Source organism: Anguilla rostrata, chromosome 18 (assembly GCF_018555375.3).
Source record: "Anguilla rostrata isolate EN2019 chromosome 18, ASM1855537v3, whole genome shotgun sequence".
NCBI lineage: Eukaryota > Metazoa > Chordata > Actinopteri > Anguilliformes > Anguillidae > Anguilla > Anguilla rostrata.
Genome location: NC_057950.1, coordinates 8,137,555 through 8,161,288, shown reverse-complemented (window position 1 = coordinate 8,161,288; position 23,734 = coordinate 8,137,555). Strand labels below are relative to the sequence as shown.

Below are 23,734 nucleotides of genomic sequence, written 5' to 3'. Positions count from 1 at the left end.
ACTTACATAAGAAATGTATTGCATTATCTGTTTAGCTATGCAGGACGTGGGGGAGAAATGCAGTATTTGAGGTTGTGGTACACACATGAAGGAGGGGGGATTTGAATGAAATACCTAAGAGGGAGGGGCCTCGTTTAGTTCTACAGACCAGTATTTGTGTTTCTATTGATACCTGTCATAACATAAAAATATAAATATTTCTAATATTCTAACATAAATGGGAAAAAGAATTGCCTTTTTTTCTGAAAATGTGAGAGTGGGCGTCCTAGTATTGCAGCCCACCTCCTTGTCCCACAGGGTTTAAAAAAAAAAAAAAACGGACAGTATCACTGCTGCACTGTTCAGTTTCAGTGGGCGTGAAGTACCATCTTATGCCACGATTGTGTGTAGACCAATCAAACGCGTGCTGCTCGACCGATGCGTGGGCCGTGGATGGATAGGTCTCACGGTGGAGCTTGAGCCGCTGGGAAAAGCAGCTCCTCTCTGAACTGGCGGGCTGCTCTTCGCTTGAGGGAAGGAAAGTCGATGGAATCTTGGCATTCCGATTCCGCGTTCCACTGGCTCGTCTCCTGTCATTTGGACCTGGAATCCTGGAATCCGTTCCAGGCCATAATACCGGTTTTCTTCCCCAGCTACTTCAGATGGCCGTTCGCTGATCCAGGATTAGGTAACCCAACCCATATTTGGCCCGGCCTTTTTCGTAGAAAAGGACCGAACCCTGTTTGTGTCCAGGGTATGTATGCGCACCTGCTGGCTCCCCTGTTTGATGCAGTTTTAGTCTGCTGATGGGGTTGACATTTGTTCACTTTACGATGACGCGATTATCAGTCTGTCGACGTGTTTGCCTGAGGCCTCAGGTGGTATTTGAGATCCGCTCTCGTTGAATTTCGCTGGCCGCATTCGTATGCATTTCCTGTCGCTGATACCTCCTGCCTGCTGTGACAGACAGAGGAGTCTGAAAACTTGCTTTCTCCAACCCTTGTCTCAGATACATATTTTATAGCAGTTATAATGTGTCAAAGCCAACCTCGGCTGCAATAACAGCGGGGAGTTCTTGGGTTTTTTAAAAAGATGAAAATTCTTTTTTTCACTCAATAGTTGTTTTCTCTTTTTCTTTTTATTTGTAAGGGCAAAGTAGTGCAGTGCTAGCAAATTAAACACAGGCCTGCTCTGGACCTGTCAGTATGTGCTCCTTAATGCTTGCAAACCTGTCTTCACACCCCCAGACAGGTGTCTACTCGGGGTGTAGTATTATTATTTTATTTTTTTTACCTGGCCCTTTAATCTGCAGCCACTACAGAGGACAGTGCTATTCAGAGCTCCAATCTCCAGTCCGCACTCACTCGCGGACACTGATGTCATTGTTCTGTTCGCCCCCCCCCATTCCCCACCCCCCCTCGTATTGAGTACCCATCAGTCACATGAGCCCCCCCGGAGGCCTATTTTGAGTGCCTGCTTTCAGAGAGGGAGGTGGGTGGACTGGAGTGGTGGGGACTGTCGCCATTACCCGCTGAATGCGGGGGGAAAAAATGCAGAAAAAAATCGAACCTGCCCTCAATGGTCAGGCAGTGAAGCCAAACTAAACGAGGTTTAGTTTGAAATCTCTCAGCGCTTATAGCTTGTCATCTTAAATGCACCTTCTGTTTGTCACTTTGGCTTCTGAGTGTCTTCTGAGTGCCTTAAATGTAATGTCACGGATTGGCCCTGCCTGTTCTTGGAGGTATGGTAAGGGTGTGTATTCACTGTGTAGCCCTGGCACTAGTGTGAGTGTGTGGAGCTCCTTAGCAACTGCTCACCTGGTCTTTTTTTGGATTAGGGTTGATTTGGGGTGGAGTATATTTGGCTGGTTGGGGTTGGTTTTGAGTGGATTTGGGGTTGACTAGATTGGCTGGTTGGGGTTGAGTAGTTTGGGTGGTTGGGTTTGGGTGGACTGGCTGGATTTGGCTGGTTGGGGTTGGTTTTGGGTGGATTTGGGGTTGAGTAGATTGGCTGGTTGGGGTTGATTTGGGGTTGAGTAGATTTGGCTGGTCGGGTTGAGTAGATTGGCTGCTTGGGGTTGACTAGATTGGCAGGTTGAGGTTGATTTTGGGTTGTGTAGATTTAGCTGGTTGGGGTTGATTTGGGGTTGAGTAAATTTGGCTGGTCGGGTTGAGTAGATTGGCTGGTTGGGGTTGACTAGATTGGCTGGCTGAGGTTGATTTGGGGTGGATGCTTGCACCCTGCCTCCCTCTCGTCCTCACACGGCCGAGCTGCTCCCGGAATCGTTAGGAGAAAGCGCTCCCTCCTCCTCCTGCACCTCCTCCGCACTCTAAAAATAGCCCAGCGGACTGAGCCGCTTGCTCTCCTCACCCCCCACAGCGATGCTCGCCTGGTGTGTGTGTGTGTGTGTGTGTGCCTGCCTGCTTGTGTGTGTGTGTATGTGTGTACGTGTGTGTACGTGTGTGTGCGTATGCGTGTGTGTGTGTGTGTGCGTGCGTATGCGTGTGTGTGTGTGTGTGTGTGCGTATGCGTGTGTGTGTGTGTGTGTGTGCGTATGTGTGCGCGTGTGAGCAGTGTGCGGTATGCAGTGCGCTCCCACGCAGCCGCGCTCTCGACCCTCCTGTGATAACACAGCGGCAGGAGTGGGTGTGAAGCAGTCGATCCCGCCGAGCTCTTCTCTCCTGCCTCCCTCTACCCACCGAGGCCCTCTGATTCGCTCTCGCTGACAGGCTGTCTTTCAGCCAAACACAATTGCACCTCCGCACCCGCTTATGAGAATTCTCATATCGCTGCCCTGTTTGTGCCAGGCCTGTTTGCGCCATGATGCGTTCTTGGCACGCGCGCGGCGCCCCACAAATGTTGTTTTTGGACGGGCTAGAGCGAGGCCTGTCCTCAGCCGATTGTGCGATGATCAGACCCTAATTAAACCTGGGAAAGCTCTGTTCCTCTCCGAATGGAGATCAGCAGCCCACCACACAGTACGTATACGCTGAAGCTTTTCTGTTAGCTCTGTGCAGTTACATCACTGTGTGTGGTCGAGTCACACACACACTGCTCTGCTACATGCATACAAGCAGCAGTGTAGTATAACGGTTTAGGAACTGTGCTTCTAATCCGGAGGCATGCAGGGTAAAATCCCAGGTGAGACAGTGCACTTGTACCAGGGTGATGGTACAATGACAGCGTGCAGTATGCAGTGTATTTGCGTGCCATACTGTGTATATGGGCAGCACAGTATGCTATGTACAGTGCATAAGCTGTAGCCCGGCCTGTGTGTACGGTGTGGTATATACGCTGAGGGTCAGGCTCAGGCCGTATGAGCTGGAGATCCATAGCTGGAGCGCTGACCTCAGGACGCGGCTCTCTGCCTCCGCGGGCCGCTCGTAATTATCATTCCCAAAGGCACGCGAGCCCGCAGCAACGTGGTCGATCTCCACCGAAAGTCGATCTCAGTTTCCCCCCCCGCCCCCCCCCCACACCCGCTAACGGCAGACTCCCCATCTCGCCAGGGCCCTCAGGCGGTGGCGACGCGCGTACGCCGATGTTACCGCGCGTCCCCGCGATCCGGATTATCCGGGGGCCTGGCTGAGGACACCTGCTCCAGGCTTCTGGCTGTTCTGGCGCTGCCTGCTGAGATCAGTTCAGGCGAAGGCGCACACTGTGCGTCGCGTCCAGACCACTGAAGTGGAATTCAGGATTTTCTCCTTGCGACATTTATCATGGGGCGGGGAAAAAAATGCGGGGTTGTGGTTGCCGGTCCAGATGCCAATTTTTTATGAAAGATACTTTTATGGAAACTTGGTCAAAGTCACAATGCGTAGTTTGTGGGTGTTAATAGGGAACTATGTGGAACAGATCAGCCTACGCATGACAGTTTCACTCAAACCCAGTTTAGATCAAAGAGTCTCAGTTTGTCCATTCACAGCTTCAATCCAGCGGCTGAGTTTTGAACTTCGAGGGCCCCAAGCTTTGGAATGACCTTCCCCGGGTTGTGCCGGGAAGTGGAAACTGTTTTGGTCTTCAGACAAAGACCCAAAAGTGACCTTTTTTAGTCACATTCAATTGCTATCAACTATAAACAAACCCTATGCACAACTGGAGTCATGTTGCTCTTAAACTGCAGCCTGACAACTGCTGTAGCCACCAGGTCGGTTGCGAAAGACTGAAAATTTGTTTGTAATGTTGCTAAAAAAAACCAAATATCATTAATTGATGGATGTCCCTTCTCGAAGGTGCAGTACATCACCCAGAGCTGTTTCTAGAAGCATGTGACCCTGAGCTGTTTCTCCTGTGCTGTATATCCATCATCCCTTCTGCTCGAGTTTGCTCGCCAAACCCCAGACTCCTCTCTGTTTTAAAGGAGAGTCCCTGCAGGCGTTTTTCATCCTGCCAGTGCAGCAGGCCTGTTTGTTTTTAGCACAAACAACGTCCTGGTCAACGTTAAGCTCAAGGGTAGGGGACGGCCTCTGGGAGCGGGCTCTAGATGCATTTGGTCTGAAGCCTTTTACTCCCGGCAGCTGTTGAAGGGGTTAACGTTTTAATACGCAGACGTCAGAGAACTAGTAAATTCCATTTTTCGCAATCGGGAGTTTAGAAAGTGAAAGTGTGTAATTTGAAGGGGGTTTAATTGCACAATAAAAAAGAAACCGCAAGTATAAACAGCGAGACTTTATTCTCGAAGCCTCCGAACCTGGTAGCAATTAGCCCAAATGTGGTTCAGCCCTGGGACCAGTGAAGCTGACGCAGAGGAAATCCCTGCTTTCTGACTCCCCTGCTCGTCGCCAGAATTTATTATTTTTTTATTTTTTATTTTTTAGAATTAGCTAGCATCGCGCCGAGCCAGAACGCGCCCTGCCCCGCGTGATGACCCGCTGCGCTCGGGACCGCGCAACGTCACTCGCCGCTCGTCACCGTCTGGCACGAATTCGCTGACCGCAGCCGTTACGCTCAGAAGTGTGCGCTGAGCTCATCGGTCAGCTCCTTCTCACATGATTTAGAACAGATTTCAATTAAAGCCGGGCGAGTGTGGCAAAACGATACGATGGAGGGGGAGGGGGGATGAGAGAGGGGGATCCCCGTTACGCTTCAGTAGTGGAGATTTTATAGCGGGTGTGCGTTCACGGTCTTGGTCTCTTCTTTATCCAGGCTCTGTGTCAAACTTTTGCAAAGTGCGTCACGGACTTGCACTGTCCAATTTACGCACGAGTTTGACGTGGCTGGCATGAGCAGCTTCTCGTGAGAAGTCATTGCGTCTCAGTGTCATTACTCTGTCCTCCAAACCTAGTAAGCTCTCTATCCCCTTTTTCCTCAAGTATTACCACGCAGATGTTTGGAAAGATGTTTTTAATTTACATTGGGTTGTTTATAATTTTAACTGTGTGAAGCCCCCTTTAAAAGCATTAACTGTGATACGTTCTGACCACATAGGCCTGCCATGTGGGCACACACACACACACATTACTTAATATCATATATGATCACTAGGCATATTTACACTGTGTGATATGAAACTTATGATTGATTCAGTTTAGGTTGCTTAAGAGCTCTTTGCGTTAGGTGATTTGAGTCCTTAGAGGGCATGAACTTTGATATGTTTTGTATGATGTAACATAACCGAACATAATGATGCGAACAGACCATTCAGCCCAACATGCTCGCCATTTTCCTATCTAAATTGTACCTAGTGCTCTGATTACCTACAGACTACATGGTATCTAACACCTTATCAACCCTGGTCGTGCGTGTAGTGAATAAAAGAAAAACCTTTCCATTAAGAGCCTGCATTGACAGTAGACTACTGATGTGTTCAACCTTGCAGTCTGACAGTCAGTTCGGCACCAGCTAAGTGAAGCTGAACGTTGATGAGGACTGTCCTTGTCCTGCCTTCCGGCCTCATTCACTTTCTTACTTGACCTGTAGATGGAGCTAAAGCTCAGGCTGCTCTACGGGCTCAGTTCTTAGGTTTCTCCACCAGGTGGCACCATAATCAAAAGGTAGCCCGTGTTCTGCTTATTGAGAACCGAGAATCTTATAAATTCTCAGGACCAACGATGTATTGAAAATATCAAGGTGATGGTAAAGGTCAAACGTATACATATGTTCATATTTTCCCTTTTCATATTATTTCAGCTCTTGTTCTCCCCAGCCAGTAAAACTTTGTGAACCCAAAAAGTTAATATGATTGTTGTCCTCAAATTGGTATTAGGTGTTCAGTTAAATGTGATTAACTTTGAATAGGATAAAATGCATGTTCAGATTGAGTTTAAAGAGATATCTATGGAAGGCAGTTCAGCTTTGGGATCGCATTCGGTCTGGAAGGCTGGTTCGTTTACGGTCTCCATGTCGTAGTCGAAGCTGCTGACCGCCAACGCACGGGTATGGCTGACTGTGGTACTGCCTCACTGTGACCTTGCAGAGCAGCTTGTGTGGACAGGACAGGAAAAAAACGACGACATGGAAGATCTCAAAGTGTGTGCCGTGTGCAGAATGGACGTGCACACACCTGAATGAGCAGTGAATAGTTCATCACTGCGGGTGAACGTTCCCCCATACCCTGGGGAGTGGGGTTTCAGCCTGGCTTTTTGGAAAATGTCTTGGTCTTATGTTTTTCTCTGAATTTGGTGTGTCACTGATGTTGGCTCTCTCTCTCTGGCTCTCTCTCTCTCTCTCTGGCTCGCTCTCTTCCCCTCTCTCTCTCTCTCTCTCTCTCTCTCTCTCTCGCTCCCTCGATCCCTGGCTCCCCGCAGTCCCCGGGGTTTTGTGAGCAGAAGCCGATGACGAGGCGTGTTTGCTGAAAAGGGGCCAGGATGACATCAGTAGCCGCGGATTACGATCACATGGAGATCCAGCAGCAGTACACCGAGGTCAACAACCGCTGGGATGCCGACGAGTGGGACAACGAGAACAGCTCCGCGCGGCTGTTCGAGCGCTCGCGCATCAAAGCGCTCGCAGGTGAGCGCCCGGGAGGGGCGTGGGGCGAGGGGCGGGCGGGCGGGCGGGCGGAGGCGGGGGTCTCAACAACAGAACCTTCGCTTCCGGCCTCTCAGTGGAGCGACCTTCCCCTGAGCGCACGGGACGCAGGAGCTTGCTTTGATCTTTAAATCAAGACTCCTTCAATAGAGGAGCCACTTTAGCCTGTCATTGAACATGTATCCCAATATAATACAGATCTGTATCCCTGCTGAATCATGGAGTTCTTAAACTACAGGCTGAGCTCTACTATAGTCACCAGGCCAGCTGTGAACAGCTGTGTGTCAACTTACTTGTGAACGGCTTTGTTCGAAAAACAAGGATTGGTAGGTTGGTTGGTTGGTTGGTTGGTTGATTTGGTTGGTTGATTGATTGATTGATTTGATTGGTTGATTATGGCCCTGCTTTCCTGGTTTTGGTAGCTCTCAGGACAGCCTGGCTAAAAACCAGCACATTAGGTGATACAGTATGGAGTTGGGCAGAATTAACTACTCAGAAGAAGCATTAAAGGCCACATGGTGTTCAGCTGTGTACGCAAACCCAAATGCTAAGGGCACACAGAGACACACTTCCTGGTGAGCGTGTGTGCAGCAGCATGATTGGCTTGCTTGGGACAGGGAGGCGGGGCTCTGAGCCGTCAGCAGCAGAGAGGATAAAAACTGGCGTGAGTGAGACTGGGGTTCAGGGAATGGACAAGATTTACTGGGAACCAGGGAACAGATGCTGATGAAGGATAATTTGGTGTTGGAAAACTAGGATTTGTGCCAGAACAGAGTGTCATATCTTCCCCCAGATGGGAGGGGAGGGGAGGGGGTGGGGGGAGGGGGGGCAGAGGGGTAACGTGAACACTGTCCAGACATTCCCCAGTTTTTGGCTTTCCTTAAAATGTGATATTCCAAAACGCTAAATTTCACAGAGTGCTCACAGCTGCTTGTGGAAAAGATCACGTAGACTTTTTGCTGCTTCAACTTAAAAAAAGAAAAAAAAAAGACTACATTTGTTATACACATTTACATTTAGCCATTCCACACTCTTATCCAGAGCAGCTTGCATAGCTTTTACTTATTCTATACACGTGCAGTTATACATACTGAAGCAATTCTGAAGGTTTTGGTCATCGATATGAGCCCAGTTCCCCTCCGTTAGACTGCGCTGCCCTGGGGTTTCTGTACAATAAGCAGGCCGTGTTTGGCCACACTCTAAACTCGGGCCCGAGAGCTGAGCCACTAACAGCCGTGTGAACATGGCGTCCTGCCCGCAGGGTGGCAGCGTATGAATGTTTCAGCTCTAATTCCATTTTTAACGCTTGGAGCATTCCAGCTACGTTAGCCTTTCGATAAATGTAGCACCCTTTTGTTAATTTAACCCTGTGTATCCAGTTGTAGTCCAGCCTGTATCGTTTCTCTGTCAGGTTTAAAAGAGTGACGAATTTCATCTCAAACTCTGAGATCAGGGGGAAACTATGTCAGGTTTCCAGAAGTTATTTGAATAAAAAAAAAAATACTTTCAGGTTTTATTATCTCTGGTTTCCGTTTTACTTCACGCCCATAACCACAGGAAGTGAATCATGGAAGATGAGTTTGCACTGAGAGCTCATTACTTGTTTGACTTTATCTCTGAAGGCTGGCATGTACAGCACAGTCTCGACGCTGCAGAGCGCGGTATCCTTCGTCCCTGTTTACCTGTGTGCGTAGGTACACCTGTTAATATTAATCTGGCAGTGTAGCTGGCAGCTGTTAGCCTCGATACTGCGGGGTCGGTATGGAGCCTTGAGCCGCGTGTCGCTACACCTCCACAGATTCTGCCGTTGGTCTAGTCATTAGAGTTGCGTCACCTTCCCTTTCCACACTCCCTGTGGCAGTTGTGATGCATGTCATGCATCAGGCTTTGCTCAAAGTGTCAGTGGTCCCGTGAAAAACAGCAACCAGCCAGTGTTTGGCTTTACAGAGTGATGGGGTCCACTGTATGAATCATGGCTCATTGGGCTGCGTGGGTTTGTGTGTGGACCTGGTGCTGAAGAGCCTCAAAAATAAACATTTCTCCCAGATATTTAGTGCCCTCCGTAATGCTTGGGATAAAGGACCTGTTTTTCTCTTCATGTATAAAAACTGCTGTAATTTCTAAATGGTGAAATCAACATGTATAAAAAAATACCCTGTAATAAAAGCTGCAGATCTGCACTTCAACCACGTGTGAATTGTTTGATTACAAAATCTGAAATTGTTGGAGCACAGAGCCAAATCAAGAAAAATATGTCTGTCTCAAACGTTATGGAGTGCAGTCTATATGCTGCCTAGTCTGTTCCTCTCAGAGAGAGGTAAATGGGGGGATTTTTGAGGTCAGCGTGTGCGGTACAACCCCGTAGCTGTCTCTCCTCGCCCTCAGCGTCGGTGTGGTTGTGAAGTGACTGTACCTGCTCAGGGGACTCCCAGGCTGCGGAGCAGAACTCTGATCCCGCCAACACTCACACTCTCATACCGCCATTTCTCTCCTCATTCTGGGAAGTCGGCCACAGATAACCTTGGGATAAGAGCAGGGGTTCTGTTCATAGTCATTACTGCAACGTATCATTGCTGAAGTGTGTTTGTCACCAAGTATCAATATTACGTCTGTGTGTCATCAGGCGAACGTCATCACTTGGAAAAAGAACATTGTTGTACAAGAATCAGTCTATAAGAAGTCCATTTAAAATGCATAAAAATGAATATTTCCTTTTTTTGGTTTTTGAAATTTCTGCTATTTCTTAGCTAACCAATGAATTGTAATAGTAGTATTTTACTTTAGGTACTGCAGGTACTGCACCTGCAGTAGTTATGAACCATAATGAAGTACAGCCCACTATGCACTTTTGTGTTCATGAAAGCAGTGTGCCTCTCTTATGCAAACTTTAAAAAATCAGCAAATGGTGGAAAGCTGTGAATGAAGAGACAGCCCAAAGACGTGCGCTCGTCTCTATGGTTACCCCGCCCCCACACCGCTTGCAGATCTGATCCATTTAGGATTCTGATGCCTGTTTTCCAGAAGTGTGCGGTGCTTCACCCTCGCACCTCTTCATCTTTGATGGTGTGAATAGTGATGTACTGTACGGGGGCCGCGGCGGCTGCGGGGGCCGACGCATTATCAGCCCTGCGTGTTCATCCGCATGGCGCATGCATTTGCATAAACCGCTCTCTGACACGGCTCTCTACGGCCCAGGCTGATTGGCCATCAGATCTTAGGACTCTCAGGCTTAATGGGAATTTCAAACCCTTCACTGCGGTGTAAAAAAGAAAAGAAAAGAAAGGCTATTACTGAAATGTCATTTAGTGGCCTGTGAGGAAATTGGTTTAAAACAATAAAAATAAAAAAAGTGAAAGGGAAGTTATTTTTTGCTTAGCTGATTAATAAAGGACTTTTTCCTCTGCCAATTCACTATTGGATGGACAGTCATGTTTGAAGATCTTGGCTTTGCCACTGGAATATCTTGGCACCTTACTGACTTATACAGTGAGTGTGTGCACGTGTGTGTATGTGTGTGTGCGTGCGTGCGTGAGTATGTGCGTGCGCGCACGTGTGTGTGTGTGTGCGTGTGCATGCGTGCGTGTACGCATGTGTGTGTGCGCACGTGTGTGTGGGAGAGTTCAGGTCATGCTGACTGCAGTGTTTATACTGTCAATTGTGCAGGCTCACCTCCACCTGGCGGATGACTCCGTAAGGCTGCTCTTACTGTAACTGGACGCTGGCGGTCTTTGGGCTTTGATTGTACCCGCTTGATTCCCACTTTCAAGAAAAGCCGCCGGGACTTCGGATTGGGCTGCTTAGTCACCACAGCAGGCTGATCTGGAGGCTCTCTGAGGGCTCGGGAGATGGAGAAGACTCAGTCTGACCCGCTCTGGCACGCAAGCAGTCCCACGGACAGCTGCAGGGGATACTGGGAAGGCCATTTCCCGAAACTTTGACAAGCGAGGGATCCGGAACACGCGGTGTGTGTGTGTGTGTGTGTCCCTCCGTGTAATCCTGATGCTGGAAACTGCAGCGCTTTAGATGTGGGAGGGGGCGAGGGGGAGTGAGGGGGCGGGGGGGGGGGGGTGTTCGTCAGAAACAACCCCCTCGTGTTACTGAAAGTAGCGAATGTCTACTGCCTCTCACATGATTGTGTTTTCCTGCATTCCTGGCCATTGGAACAGATTCCCCCCTTCCCCCCTCCCCCTCCCACCCTGTTCTGAGCAGTAATGTGATGAGGAAGTGCGAGGAGCTTGGGTGGGGGGGGGGGGGGGGGGGGAAAGCGGGGGGGCGCGGAATGCTGTACATGACAGCGGTTGACACCTTCAGCATTACTGTTACAGATCTGTGCTGATAAACTGAATCTGTAGCAAACAAACTGATAAAACTGATTATACCATTCCCTCTCTGAGGCTGCAGCACATCATTTTTGGAAATAATAATCGTGAATAAAAATAAAGTTGACTCTTGATTCTTATTGGGCCCATTTACTAGTTTAGTTATGAGTGCAGTGTGACCTATTGGTTTAGTTGTGAGTATAGTGTACTTGATTGGTTAGAGCTCAGTGGTTGGTTTAGTTATGTGGACAGAGTGTACTGGTTAATATGTGGGTAAAGTTTGCTGCTTTAGTTGTACGTAGGTATTACTGTACTTATGTGTGCTGTGTACCGAATCGACACTGAATGTGAGGCTCCTAACGTCTCAGAGCTGTGGAATATAAAAATTCTCTGCATTACAATGAACCCCAGGAGGTTTGAAGAAAAACAGGCCAAAAGTCAATATTATCCGTGTTCCCCAGCAGTCTTGGTGCTTCATCGTATGACTCGTTGACTTGCAAGCGGCTGTTCTTTTTTGGGTTTTTTTTGGTGAGGTGTAGCCTTGCTCACCAGATGTGCATTTCCCTGGCAAACACAGAGGCCCTTCGTTATCTCCTCACCGTGTGTGTTGATTGGGCATTGGAAGCACAGTGACTGAAGGCTGAGGCACGCCATTGGCTGTACGCTGGAGATGGTTTTAGCTGTCCTCTGATGGCTCATCTCTTGTCTTCGTTAAGATGAAGAGGGTTTCTGCTCTAGCAGGGAAAATGTGAACCATTTTCCTTTTATTTAATTCATTTCCAGGGACCGTGGTGTGTTTTCTTGGGATCCTGACACACAATTGGCCAGTTGAAATCCTCGGTGAATGAAGGCTACATTTGGCAAATACACTTGATCCCTAGGCAGGCTAGTATTCCACATTGGAAATATAAAACTTTGAATTATTCAAATTCCCTTAAAATGAGTAAGATTCATGTGTTAAAAATATTGGACGTTGAATTCCTAATTTGCCTTTTTGGTGACCCAAGCTGCTGTTGTTTCTGTTGCTTTAAAAATATTGAGCGAATCATTTTTACTTGCCAGGGCCTGTGAGTCCGTCTGTCCGTCCTTTAAATTCTCGGGACCTCCAGCCCTGTGCGGTGGCCCCTGGCTTCCCTCGCCCTGTCACACGTGCTCCCGTCTCGCCCCTGCCCCTCCCTGCATTCGGGGGCTAGGCGCGAGTTTGGCGTCGCCGCGGCAGTGCGATTCCAGCTCTGTTACGTCCGTGGAGTTTCGCGTTCCTGTTCGCCTGCCGAAGACATCAATCATCGGGTTTTGTGGCGAACCTCCTCGCCCCCTGTCCGGTTCGGTGGTGATTAGACTCAGTTTGATTACGCGGCTCTGGAGCGGGGTTCAGATTGCGTGATATTTCAGATAAAGGGGCTCCAGGTAATTCTGTCTCTCCCCCCTCTGTGTTTTTGGTTTCTCTGTCCTCTTATGACCCCACCTACCTCCCACGCCATGTTTGTTGGCATGGAAATGGCAATGGAATGCCATGTGCGGAGTCGGTGAAAAGCCTGTTTCATTGGCCCTCCAATGGGCTCATTGTTAGCTGTTTGCCCCGACAACTTTAACTCGGCACGGTTACGTTCGTTAGTTCAGAATAACTTCACCACCTGATTCCTGCGACTTTCATAAGTAGCCTTGCCACCCCTTCACGATTACTTACCAACCAGGATGTCTTGTCTCTTTTATTTTGCTTCCCAAAGCCTGGCAGTAATTGGTGGAAAAATATCTTAATTCATTTCAAGGTTTGATTATTTGCATTAGTGCTGTTGAAGATTAACCACATGCTCCCATCAGCCAATCAGGGCTCTAAGGGCTCACTTGACAACTGTTTATGTATGGATCAAAGAAAGTGTGTTGAATAGAGTGAATTCCAGGTGACGTAAGTTTGTAGTGATATGTCAGTGCACCATGTAATATACCAGTAGCACATGGTTGTTCTTAAACGTGCCCCATTTTGCTAATTACTGTGTTTCGGAGAGTTCCGCTCATTTGTGGGTCAGGGTAGAAGGAGTGGGGAAAATGTTCATTTATATGGTAGAAAAAAAGACTACCTTAATCTTTGTTGAATAGAAGCTGTAGCTTGCTGTATCACTGAAGAATGCTTAGTATAAATGGTGATACATTTGAAAGGGATAGTTCACATTCTAGAGTTTTTGATATAATTTGAGCTTTACTTTGTTTTTGATTGGCCTGCACAGTTTTCTGTGCGCAATGAAGGACAATGAAGATATTTATAGAAGTTTATGACTATGGAGAGTGATTAGTCTCAATATTATTGACAAGTGCATCTCTTATTTATGGATCATGATGCACACATTTTGTCAATACTACTGAGACTCATCTCTCCATATATGACAACCTGATGGCTTTATGATGCCTAGTCAAGGGGCGTTTGGGAGGTTGTTGTCTAAAGCAAGAAAATACACTTCAAGTAACTCCTAAGCAGCATGTACAATGATAGCATGTTTCCAGAGGCTGTGCCAAGGAAAATAGTCACGTTCTAGCATGTATTCACAATTCCAAACAAACAGTAAATACTTGTTGTTATATTGTCCTTGAACACAGCAGCCTCTGGCTATATGCTGATATCAAGGCTTTATAGAATTACACTGTTAATTAGCTATTTTTGATGCTTAAAAATGTGAAATTGTATTCTTTCATACTAACATAATTGTTCAGTTTTTGTAACAATACGTGTATTTCCAACAAAAGGTCGGTTTCAAAATAATAGACACTCCTGTTTTCAGCAATTGTGCCCTTTCCCTTTTGCTACAATAATGCTAATGCCACATCTTCTGTGGTGTTTTATGAGATTGGTGAACATACCGGGGATCTTTGACCATTCCTTTGTACATAATCTTTCAAGATTCTTCAGATCCTTTGGTGCACGGCCATCTTAAAATCAAACCACAAATCTTGAAATGGTTCAAGAATAGTGACTGAGATGGCAACTGTAAAACAGTTCAGTTAAGCATTTCTTCATTGACTTTGATTCATGACTCTGTTGACTTTTAACAAATGTCCCAGGAGCCATAGATATGAAACCATTCCATAACCTCAAAGATCCACCTCCATATTTCACCATAAGCATGATGTTCTTTGGAACAAAATCATCCTTCTTCCGATGCCAGACCCACCACTGGTGTGCCTGACTAAAAGGCTACACTTTGGTCTCATCTGACTGTAGCACCCGGTTACAATCAAAGTTCAGCATTGTGCTGCTGCAGGGGGCCAATAATGTTGGAAGCCATTGTAGTTCCAACCAAAAATAAGATCAAGCATACACACTTACAATCTCTGAAGGAACAATGTCGCTGAACAAGAGTGAACAACAGAACACTGTTGTTACTTGAAATGTATTGTCTTGCTTTAGACCACAAACTCGTCAATGCCCTATATACTAGCCATTGTATGGCTGGCAGGTTTGTAGAAAATAGTGTAAATGTCTAAAATATGCTCCACCACACACAAAAACCATTGGTTAGAAAGTTTGGTATGGTCACTGATCATTTCAGTCCACGAAGCAGTCCCCTGCTGAGAATTCCATGTCAAACCAGCCTAAACTGGTCAGGCTGGATTAAGATGTGTTTTTTGACACTTCTAGCTGGTTTTATCTGGTTGCTTGGCTGGGCATCCTATAATTAACTACTCCACCTGTTTGGCCACCAGCTTACACTACCAGCTATGAGCTATGACTAGTCCCAGACCAGCAACAAACTAGCTATTACCTGCTGGAAGTGTCAGAACACAGCTGAAACCAGCAATGAATCCCAGCTGGTCTTAGCTGGATTTTTCCACAGGGTTATATCTCAAAAACACTGAGAGCGCTGTCTGTTACTTGTGCTTTTTTAAATTTTTATTTTTTTAAAAATTTAATTTAAATTTATTTAAACTTTATCTCAAAATAAAAGGGCCTGCAGGATGGAGGGGGTTCTGTGCTGACACCCACAGGTTCTTGTCCGCTGTGGTTGGACTTGTCTCAACAATAACAGCACTCGTACATATTGATTTTCTTTATGTTTTTATTTTCAGTTTGAAATGTATCTTGGTGGTCTGCCGCATTTTTTTTTTTTTTTTTGAGGATTGTGAAATGGAGGAAATTTCTCAGAAGTCAGAATGTTTTGAAATGAAGCGAGAATGCAGTCGGTGCTTGCTTTGGCCCTCATCCTTCCCAACTGACCGGGATTAAATGTTTTGGTGTTTCTCCTGGTCTTCTTTGTTTGCCTGTCCACGGTCAGCTCCTTATTAAGCTACTGTACCAAGCAAACGCATGGCCAATTTAATGAACAATAATTTTTAAAAAAACATTTAAAATAAGTCACTCATGAAAAACACTCTCTCTCTTCTTTTCAGTTTGGTTTCTGTTGTTTTGCAGATCTGCTGGATGTGTTTCCAGTATAGTTGCCTTTATCATTGTTCAGTTAGCTGTTAACAGTGCTACTTAAGTAGGTCCTTCGAAGCACAGAGACCACTGTGAAAACTCGGTCGGACAAAGACAATGCAATCAAACTGCAAGTCTCCATCGAGGAAAGACCCATGATGCATTGTGTCACGCGTTTTAAGATTGTCTCATGGAATCCATGAATTCATCTAGGTCACTCTATAGGATATTTATGACATGCATGCATGCGACACCGTTAATAACCAATATGGATGGAGGGAATGCTGAAACCGTGTGTCTGGTGCGTCTGTAGTACCCGTGGTAGTGTGCTCCCATTGATCTCTTTAGGCCTTGGTGGTATGTCTGTTCCGCCTATGGTGAGGCCACGTCGGTGTGAAACGTCCCACTTCTAACTCCGGTGAGGATCGGAGTCCAAAAATAACAGAAGATGAAGTGGATAATATCACGCAGAGCTTCTTGAAAGTTATCGACACATTCTGCAAGGCCCGCCCTGGCCCCTGAATAATTAAAACCAGCCCCTCAGACCTCGTAGGGTCCCTAGATGATCGCTGCCCGGTCTGTTTGCCCAAGCCCTAGCCCTGAAAAATTCCCAGAATTCTTTAATCCGCACATAGGGGAAACCGAACGGCTTCCTCGACTCTTGTTGTTTTTGCCCTCTGAAATTGAAACGAAACCGAGAATCCGTAGGCCCTGTCGTCAGAGTTCCATCCGCCTTCCTGACAAAAGGTGAGGCTGCAAGAATTTGTCATTTAAAAAATGAGGTCTGAATGCCCCTGTGAAATTTGCCACCGTGGCTCCAGGAGCAGATGAAATGCCGATGCCTTGAGTCGGGCGGCTCGGTGATCGATGTGATGATGACGCGGTGGATATCGGGGCCCCGTGCATCCACCCACCCTCCCTCGTGACACCTTCCTCCTCTGCTGCCATTTTGTGGGCCCAGTATGTGTTGGATCTCAGGTTTAGGGGTTCAATGCACAAGCTGTGTGTGAGTAAGTGAGTGTGTGTGGATCCCAGACTTACTTTAGGGACAAAGTAAATGCCTGTGTGTGTATTTTTGTGTTGGATCCTAGGTTTAAGGGGGCTGTGTGTGTGTGTGTGTGTGTGTGTGTGTGTGTGTGTGTGTGTGTGGATCCATGTTTAGGGGTACAGTGTGTGCATTTGTGTTGAATCCCAGGTTTAGGGGCTCTGTGTGTGTGTGTGTGTGTGTGTGTGTGTACCCCTGGTAGTGGGGTACCCTGCAGAGTGTCTGTAACGCTTTAACCTCAGTAGAGGTTCCCAGCTTCGCCTCCTGTCTTCAGATCCACGCTTAAGTTTCACCAGTGGGTGGTGCCACCATCTGGATTAGATTGAGTCTAACTCAGGCATGTGGGGGGGAGGGGGGCTTACTTTCATAAAATACCCTACCTGTCCTGCATCCCCATCATCCTCTGTCTGTATGGGGTGGGTTTGTAGGACAACGGAAAGGCATTGCCATTTTAACCTTGAGCAGGCTGCTTATCCTGAACTGGTAAATATGGAGTCACATAAGTAAATAGCTTTTACATGAATGAAAACTGAATAAGTCTCTCGGGCTAAGTATATTTGCTGAATGCCTAAACTGTAAATGTAAATTGCAATATTGGAACTTTACACGCACACACACACACACACACACAGTAGGCCTTGGGACTATTGGCCTCATTCATGTTACATGAAGCACAAGGACAAGAGAGAGTCATGCTTAAGACTTTCCTGAACCCCACTGTGTCCAGTTTCTAACGCAGTTGATTTCCTGATGTTACACAGTTATTACTCTGATTTTATACACACCACAGCCCATGCAGTGCTTAGTCTAAGTGTGCCTCGACCAAAAAAATCTAAAAAAGGGCACCGTTAAAACCACAAGACTTCACTGTCTTGCCAAAAACCCACATTGTGAATCATATGACAAAAACGGTCAAATGCATGAAATTGAAAATTGGATCAATTAGTGGGACTTGAGTAAAATGGATGTTTTCATTTTGTAAAGAAAACTTGAAAAGATCTATTTACCTCTGAACTAACATCTTGACCATAGAACATCCTGCTCTCTGTTCCAATGACAACTGCTTTCTGGGACCTCAGGTATCGAATACGTTTGTTCTTTGTATAAATTGAAATGTCTTTCTTTTCATAAAAACACCTCAACATGGTCACTGAAAATGGTGAGGCCAGGCAGCATCACAACATTCCCAATGAAGAACTGGGTGGACGTGAGAGCTTAACAGAGCTGAAAAATACATTTTTGTAGCATCCTGTGGGCTGTGAGGGAGGAGAGATTATGACTGCAGCTCTCTTAGGCGAAGCGAGCGAGCGAGCTAGCTAGCTGTCAGCTAAGGCATGATTCACCTCCTGGGTGGTTTGATGACCAACTCTGACTCTTCTCTTCTCTTCCTCCCTTGTTCTTTTTCTGAAAGAAAGGGAAAAGGCTGAAAGTTCCTGCAGGGTTCCTGTTGCAGGGAAAGGGGGGGGGGGGGGCGTGTGGGATTTGGGAGTTGGTTGGGTTTCAGGCTCATGACTGCGAGAGGAGAGGGGCTGGATGGAAGCGAGGGGGGTGGGGGTTAGGACACAGGGATACCCTGGGGGCAAGAGGCACGCGAGTGCCTTGTGATCGGGCCTCCGTGATCTCATGGGGGAAAGGGGGCGGGGCCTCCTCTTGTCACATGACCGCTGCATGTTTTTTTTTCTTTATTTGCTTTTTCCTGGTAAAGGGAGTGAACTACAGGTCTGATGAGCGAGAAAACTGATTATTATAAATAAATAAATAATGCAGATTCATCCAGTTCTTTACTTGCATCCATTCAATAGTACTTTGAATACGCAAAGACTGGGATGTGCATGTTTTTTCTACCTCGGTACACTCATATCCTTCCCATGAGTACATAGTGGGGATTTAAGGTTTAGTTTAGTAATACAGTAGCTTCGCGCTAATTTAATATTTTCACATTGTCATAATGACTCATTCAAGATGCCGGGAAAAAAAGATTCAAATATGCAGGCATACTGAATCACCACTGAGAGTTCCGAAATGGCAGATGTTTTGGTTCAAATTATTTTCATCAACATACATTTGTTTTCGACGTAAGGGCTAAAATGAGGATGCCCAAAATTTTTACGACAGAAATATAAAATGCAGCATGATGTGCAGTGCTGTGCTGACAGGTGGACTTCCTTGTGGTTGTGAAGCAATGAATTTTGTGAAATCTTTCGAAAGATTAGTTATAAATTATGACTAATGCCAAATGTATATGGCGATGTGACCTCTGACTCTCTCTGTGATAATGAGTTGGTGTGGGAGTCGACCGTCACTAAAACTGCTAAACTAAAACAGGCCTGTAAAATTGCTGATCTTGGATCAGTTTTGTTTTTTTACTCATAATGAATAAAACTAGTATATAGCCATGAGAAACTGATCCTAGATCAGCACTCCCAATTCTGAGACTGTGCGTCCTAGTGCTTCCTCCTCAGTCTCTTACCATTCGCGTGTTTCTTCCCCCTCGCAGTCCCACCGCTGAGGGACCTGCGGAGGGTCTCTCCCCTGGTGCGTTCTGGGTAAACGTGCGCTGAAAGCTCATTTGAATCGTTGCCCAGGCGACTCGAAGCCGTTGGCGCTTTCGGGGGAACGTGATTGCATCAGGAGCGCCGGCCCCGCCCCGCTAATGCACACGGCGGTGTTTACTCAGCGTTCCCGCGTAAGCGTTTAATAAGCGGTAATGGCGGCGCTTTGGGGAATTGGTGTCTGAGGGAATGCGCTTTCGGGGGAAGGAATTTCTTCTCGCCCTCTGCGCACACGCTAGCCGTACGAAAGATGCCGGGGAATGCTGTAGGTGGCTTGCATGGGATTATGGGAATCCGTTAACGGTCCCGGTCCCAGTGTTGGGACCTTAAAACGGATTGTGTAAACTAACCAGATACATCCAGCTGTGTTCCCTCTGTCTCCTGTAATTCTTAATTGCAGCCGGTTCCTGTTGGTAACAGGAGCTTCCCTGGTTATAGTACAGTGAAGACGCTCCATTGCCATTGTCACAGTATTGTACTAGGCTGGGCCACTTAAATGACATTTTTGGAAGACGCAGCAACTTCATACGTTTCAGCTTCATCAGTAGGGAGACTGAACTGCCTGAGTTGTGAAAATGGAGCTGAGTATTGCGAGAGTAACTGTGTCTAAAACAGGGTTTCTTAACCCTTTGTTCCGAGATGTGTGCGAGGGGGGGGGGGGGGGGGCTTGTGAAAGAATGCTGTTAGCATCAGCTGCTCCGATGCAGATTGCGTTATCGCTGTGAGGTTTTGGGGTCAGGCACGTGGTGTTCTGTCAGGGCGGGGAGTTCAGGCACTGCACAGGAACAAGGAGACGGAAGACCTGGGTCGGTTACTTTTTATTTGAAGTACTTTAACCTTGGAAGACATTAGTGAAATTCCCACAGGTAGCTCACAATTTTAATATCTATGGTCACCAACAGTTATAACATGGGGGTCTGCAAGAGTGATTTCAAGTACCAGCATTTAACTTGAAAATATTCCAGATATGTGCGTGATCCAAGCTTACAGTTGAGTGCAGGTTTCATGTGACAAAGTGACTGTGTTTGTGTGTTCCACTGCTAGGGGACAGACGCCACTTTTCCATGGTTTGTCTGTGCTGTTCTTAATATTAATCAAATCAAATAAATTTTATTTGTATAGTGCTTTTTACAAAAAAATTGTCATAAAAACGCTTTACAGAGTAGAAGAAAAAGAGCAAAAACCAGGCCTGAAGCCCCAAACAGCAAGCAAAAAAAGTAAAACCCTCAGACATTGGCAAGAAAAAACTCCCAGATGGGAAGAACTTTTGGAATGAACCCAGCTATAGAGGGTGGAGCCCATCCTCCCCTGGCCAGCCTGGTATAAAGTATGGGTGGAATGGATGTAACAGAAATGCAATGAGGGATCGGTCACAGCATATAAAATGGGTTGAGCAGGTTGCGTTACACGTTACATTGCATTGCATTCATTTAGCAGATGCACTTAACCAGAGTGACTTGCAGTATATGAGACCATACAGGCTCTCACTAGATTCACATGAGCAAGAGTTCCAGATCTGGCTAACAACGTTCCCAGACCAGTAGGTGTATATATATATATATATATATATATATATATGTACACCATCACTAAAGCTTTACGGGAAGTTAACCAAGATCCAGAATACGCATTCCGAATATATACTGATTACGTCCATAACGTAGCTTTAAGAAGCAAAATATAATCTATAAAAATATGCCGTGACCTAAAAACCACATGGTTTCTCCAGCCTCAGCGCTTCTGGCGGAGAGTAGCCCAAAACACCAGGTTGTGAGAACTTGGCGGGGGTGGGGGTGGGGGAGGGAGGGTGGCGTCTGACCGTTACAGCAGGGGGGGCGTGTCTGAGTGTAGATCAGAGAGCGGGCGTTCTCAGTCTGTTCCCCTCCGGGTGTCTTTGTGCTCCACGGCCCTCTGAATTATTTAAACCCCTCTCTCGCTCACCCTTGAGCGGAGATGCTCCTCTCTCTCCGGGAAAATGAGTCTCTGCTCCCTCCGTAGGGCAAGCTCCATGTTTGCCCTAACTCCCAGACACCAATCCCCTTCCCCCCCACCGGCTGGACCACGCCCCTCCGTCCAGTACACAAACATAACTCTGTAAAACTCCAGTTCACTCATATGATCAACACATTTCATTTTACTTACCGAGCAGCAACACAGGTTATCCTTCTTTTAATATTATTATTATTGTAAAGGAATCGTAATCTGCATGCTGTCTGTTTAAATTTCGCATGTTCCCAAAGCATGTTTCACAGTGCACTGCACAGAATTACAGACCGGATTGCATAATTACAGTCAGTGCAGTGATAAAATTAGAGCTCATTAATGGCATGAGAGTCAGTGGTGGGATGCTGGGGTCGGTGCCTTTTCTCTTTCCAAATTCCGAGCTGCTGTGCTGGCGGGGTGTCTGGGATATTTTGGGGGGGGAGGCTGGAGCCTCTAGAACACCCGGCCCCGAGACGGACACTTCCTCGCGATAGTAATCTGAGACCTTTCTGTCACAAGGAGCTCTCCGCGAGCGATTGTAATTCCAGCGGCTTTGTTCCACCATTCAAAAGCCACCGCATTTTTGCTTCTGCCCACACTCTCTTTCTCTTAAAGGACCTCTGGGGAGGGGGGGGGGTGGTCGCGCAAACGGCCCCCACGCAGGATGCTGCGGGGAGGGGTTTAAACAGGAAATTAGTCACACATACCCGAGGACCAGCGCCGACCGAAACGCTAGGGGCGAGTGTTTTCCTTCGAATGGAGCAGCATTCCTCGGTAGCATGGAACGTCCTGCTCAGCCACCCCCCAGCCTCTCCCGAGACTTGGTTTGGCCCAGCCTCCTCCTCCTCTTTCTTCCCCCCTCCCCACTGCCCTTTATGTTAATGAGGCGGTGACATCACCGCCGAATGCATGGCCGCTGACTGGCTCCCGCCTCCCTCCCCTCCTTCCAAAGGTCTGTGTGAAAGGTGTGCAGTGTCTATTAGCCTTCCATTGAGTGCGGGAGGGCAGAGCCTGCTGTGTCCCTCTTTCTTTCTCTCTCTCTCTCTCTCTTTCTCTCTTTCTCTCTCTCTGTGGCTGCACCAGTGCCATGAAAGAACTTCTCTTTTGGCCTGCCCTGGAGGATTTCCCTGCAACTTGGCGCTTGTGAGAAAACGTAGCGGTTTTGTTTTTTTTTTTCTTCTTCTTCTTTCCTCCCCGTGGGGGACCGTTTGAAGGGGAGGAGTGGGGCAGAGGAAGAAGGAGAGGGGGGGGGGTCTGTTTTGAATGGGGAGGAACAATCCGAGGAGCACGCCGCTGTGCTGAGAGGTGCAGCCCGCTGGATTCGGGACACTGCCGCTTGGAGACCCCTGGGTCCTTTCCCTCCCTTTTGTCTGGGACCTGACCTGAGTCTGCCGTCCAGGAGCCCCCGCGAACCGCTAGACTCTCCTTCCCCCCTTCTCCCCCAAATCGTTTCCTTTTTTCCGGCTATTTTTTTTTTGTGTGAGCGGGGTCTGGAGACCCGAGCCCCCCGGGTCCAGACCATGGAGCTGCAGCGGGCCTCCAGCATGCCTGGCCCCCTGACCCCCGGCCCCAGCCCCGGCCCCAGCCCCAGCCCCAGCCCCAGCCCCGTCCCCGGCTTCTCTGGCCAGACGGCTTTCAATTACAACCAGCTGGAGGGTCGCTTTAAGCAGCTCCAAGGTAAGGAAGCCTTTTGTTTGCGCGCGTTGCTACGCGGGAGAAATCCCTCCACTTCACTCCGCAAAGATCTGCCGCGCTTGAGAGTTGAGGAGATGAACCTCTCGGTCGGAGGAATTATCGGATTGAATCTTGCCTGTCTTTTATTTAAAAAAATTTTTTTTTTTGGCATGATTTTGCCCGTTTATACGAAAGACTGAAAACTGCCCCCTCATCAAGAGTTTGGAGTGCGGAGTGTCTTTGGCGTAACGTTCAGATAAGCCTGCTTGAGCCGCTAATTAAATATTAATCGGGTGTGTATGAATTCAGATGATGAATTCAGAATTGTGATACTTGCTTTTTTTTTAGGGGGCGGGGGGTTTTGTGGGGAAACACGGGTGAAAGTGATTTTTCAAAATAGATGAATGTCAGACAGACCCCTCCCCTGGCATTGAGACCCACCCCCCCCTCCCCACAAACTCAGCCACCCACCCATCTAAACCCCTCCCCGAATCTCACCGAGCGTGAGGACCAGCTCCTGATTGGCCGATGGCGCACAACAATAGCGGCTGGAGGTGGGGTAGGTGGGAGGGGCTGTTTTGTTGCGCGGCGCGTTCGCTGGAGGTGCCGTGCTTTTCGGGGAGACCCCTCCGTGGCTTTGTGTGCGGAGCGGAGCGGGGCGGGGCGGGGCGGTGAAAGAGCTCTTGTGTTCCTGGATCTCTGAGCCCGCTGTGCGGGTCAGAAACAGACGGGACGGTGTCCGAGGGGCCGGCCACGCCCCCGTCCTCTGGCAGCCTCTCAGGAATTCTCCGGAAGACTGAATGTG

General features: G+C 47.6%; 1 protein-coding gene across 3 annotated transcripts in view; it reads left to right on the top strand.

Annotated features, from left to right (window-relative positions):
- Positions 1–23,734, top strand: part of LOC135244872 (spectrin beta chain, non-erythrocytic 1) — a 109,229-nt gene that overhangs the window by 26,293 nt on the left and 59,202 nt on the right. Inside the window, exons 2-5 of one of the 3 annotated variants that reach the window (XM_064317514.1) lie at positions 6,726–6,930; positions 10,387–10,397; positions 17,399–17,409; positions 22,841–22,932. In XM_064317514.1, coding sequence (XP_064173584.1) covers positions 6,786–6,930; positions 10,387–10,397; positions 17,399–17,409; positions 22,841–22,932 — 259 coding nt within the window. In that variant the 5' untranslated portion in view covers positions 6,726–6,785. Of the gene's footprint in view, positions 1–6,725; positions 6,931–10,386; positions 10,398–17,398; positions 17,410–22,234; positions 22,933–23,734 lie in introns of those variants that run through there. The other 2 variants (XM_064317513.1, XM_064317512.1) reach the window with 2 other exon arrangements.